Source organism: Capsicum annuum, chromosome 3 (assembly GCF_002878395.1).
Source record: "Capsicum annuum cultivar UCD-10X-F1 chromosome 3, UCD10Xv1.1, whole genome shotgun sequence".
Lineage (NCBI taxonomy): Eukaryota > Viridiplantae > Streptophyta > Magnoliopsida > Solanales > Solanaceae > Capsicum > Capsicum annuum.
In genome coordinates, this window is record NC_061113.1 from 225,844,441 (window position 1) to 225,847,331 (window position 2,891).

General features: G+C 36.4%; 1 protein-coding gene across 1 annotated transcript; it reads right to left on the reverse strand.

Annotated features, from left to right (window-relative positions):
* Positions 1–231: 231 nt before the first annotated feature.
* Positions 232–936, reverse strand: LOC107865055. Its single transcript, XM_016711416.2, has one exon. It carries the CDS (start codon positions 934–936, stop codon positions 232–234), a length of 705 nt encoding a protein of 234 aa, XP_016566902.2.
* Positions 937–2,891: the final 1,955 nt, after the last annotated feature.

A 2,891-nucleotide genomic window follows, 5' to 3' on the forward strand; every position in this document is an offset into this window, starting at 1 on the left:
ATAATGTTCACGTCTAGCAATTCTTGTGGCACAAGCTATTTGGACTCTAAAGGGATAACATTAATTGATTTTGAATACGCAAGGAGGTACTCTTTGATATTATACACGAGTGAAGATTACTTATAGATTCTCAAACCATAATTATCTCTGTACTTCTATTGCAAAGAGGCCATCACGTGAGCTCATGGTATTTTGACCAAGTCATACTTTTGCGAAAACACAACTTTTTCATTAGGTTGACTTTGGTCGTAGGACCCAGCTGAACACGGTGAATTGATTGTCGTCCCCATTTATGTTCTCCACATAAAATGAGTTGCCCTCGCTCATATTATCCCTTGCAATCTTTTTGGCAGCAGGCACAAATTTGTTATCCTTATAATTGAGGACATATGCACGTCTCTCCCTGAATTTCTCACCAAACCTCTTAGGAATCGAATTGAATATGAATGTCATGGGATACTCTCTTTTGGCTATCAATATAGCGTTGATCAACTCGATAATATTTATGGTCATCACATCATACTTATTTCTAGGGAAATGTGCCTTGCTCCACTTGTCAAAACCAAGTTCATACTCGAGTAAAAAGGATGCCTCGAGATAATAGATCTTGAATTCCTCAAAATGATTGCTAAATACCTCAAATAAATATGACTTTGCCGCATGGTAGAATAGATAGAGGTAATCTCCACATTGGTGATTTACGCGGAGATTTTCACCTAGGTGCCTCATGCAGTACCCGTGATGAGGATAGTTGTAAGCTCTCACAATGTCGTTTGCAATGCTCTTGTGCCTATCGGAGATAAAGCATAAATCTAGCCCATCGACCACTATAGACTTCAGCTTTTCAAATAAGAACATCCAAGATGCACCATTCTTCTTGTCAATGACACAAAAGTCAATGGGATAAACATGGTTCTCCATGTCCTGTGCGACCATACTTAGCAACACATCCTCGTATTTACCATGTCAATGAGTACCGTCGACCGCAATAACCTTTCTCATGTGGGAGAATTTCCTAATGCAAGTTTCCAAGGTTAAAAAGTAGTACATGAACCTACAATCATCCTTGTTCGCCATAATAGAAAAGGTAGAGCCAACATTAAGAGTGTCGATCATATAGAAAATATCCAGCAGGCAGGAATACCCGTGCTCCGGTGTCCCTCAAACTATTTACATGATGATCACACCCCCTATCCAATATTCCAATAGGCTGTTCTACTATTAAAGTTCTTAAAAATGATCCTCTGAATATCTCTAGTGTCCGGACCCTTGCCTTCGCGATACATATTCACACAGAGCGATGCAATGACTTTAGTTGTGATTTTTTTATAGATGGCGTAGCATGTTCCAATGCCACAAGTGTGATCACCGACGTATTTATAGATGAGAAATTTGTCTATGCATTCATACTTCCTCGCCCGCAACATCCACACACAACTAGGAGAAACACATTTCACCTTGAAGTATTTGTTATAACTCTTTAACGTAGCATAATCAAACTAATTTTTCACCAATGCTACGTTCAACAATAATTTTAGCTCCTTTTTGCTACTAAATGTTTGATCTACATGAAAATTAGTTCTATCGGAGAAGGTGTGGTTGGGTTGTGATCCCAATCCACACTCTTCTCTCTCTTCTTGAAAGAAATTGGGATCTTCCAATTCCATTGAATGATCTTCCATATTCATTGGATGAGCATCCAAACTCTTATTTTCAAATAAATTATATTCGTTGATTGTCGGGGATGGTGGCGGGATTGTTAGAGATCCCGCGATGACATTTATCTTCAGTAATGGAGCCATCGGTAGTGATATTCAACATGTATAAGGTCACTTGGAGATCATTATTTATTAATATGGGATGTATTTTCCCCCCGCTCATTCATTAGATAGCTAATCACAATGTTCTTTGGCTCACAATTTAATTCTTCGCTCTTAATTACGCTTCAAATCATGTTGCCGTATGAACCATTACAACGCAGCGAGATGGGCACTATATCCTTGCTAGATGATTTTCAATTTTAATATTTGGGAGCCTCCTCTCACACACCTATATAATCACCATTGAAAATAATTACTTCATCTACTACCATTATAGACCACACTAATCGATAGTAAATTAAGGTATCGATTTATAACTAGTCGATGACTGGTATGAAAACCTCCATACAAAAATGTGAATGAACGGATTTGGATATAATTTATGCCCTCCTAGCTCTGGGATGGAGAAATGTATGTGTAGGGCTTCTAAACTACTAAAATATATCTAATGACGAGGTAGTGAGTGAATTTAAAAAGTTTTTCAAGCTAGTAAAAATAGTGAAAAAATATTTTTTGCAATTTTTTTCAAAATGACCAAAAATGGAGATTTTCAGTTGTGATGAGCAAGATTTCATTGAAAAAATTGCTGAAAAAATCGTCGAAACCAAAAAATATAGCTGAAAAATGGAAGCTCCTTTTCGTGGCTTCTTGGACAATTTTTTTAATTAAAAATAGGGATTAGTTGGATGAGGTGGGGGACTAATGTGTAAAGTTTAAAACTTGTATGGTAGGTTTGGATGATCAAAGTGATGATGTCATAAAGGTGGGCATACACCTAATTTTTTTAAACTTGACATTAAGGATTGTTTGGTAGAGAATATAAGAATAATGCAAAATATGGTGTATTAGTAATGCTTGTATTAGCAATGTTTGCGTTAGTTATGCTTGCATCAGTTATGCTTGTATTTTTCTTGTGCAGTGTTTGGTTCGATGTATTAAAAATAACATGAATTACATAATTTTTTTTTATCAATAATAGAGCTTTTATTAATCAAAAGTGACATTACATAACCGGGTAGCAGCTGACCAACTACCACCTAAGATATATCTATAAACTATACAAGTTTACTG

What these genes read in the sequence shown, in the direction of transcription:
- LOC107865055 (XM_016711416.2), bottom strand. Translation starts at nt 936, where the DNA reads ATGGTCGCACAGGACATGGAGAACCATGTTTATCCCATTGACTTTTGT.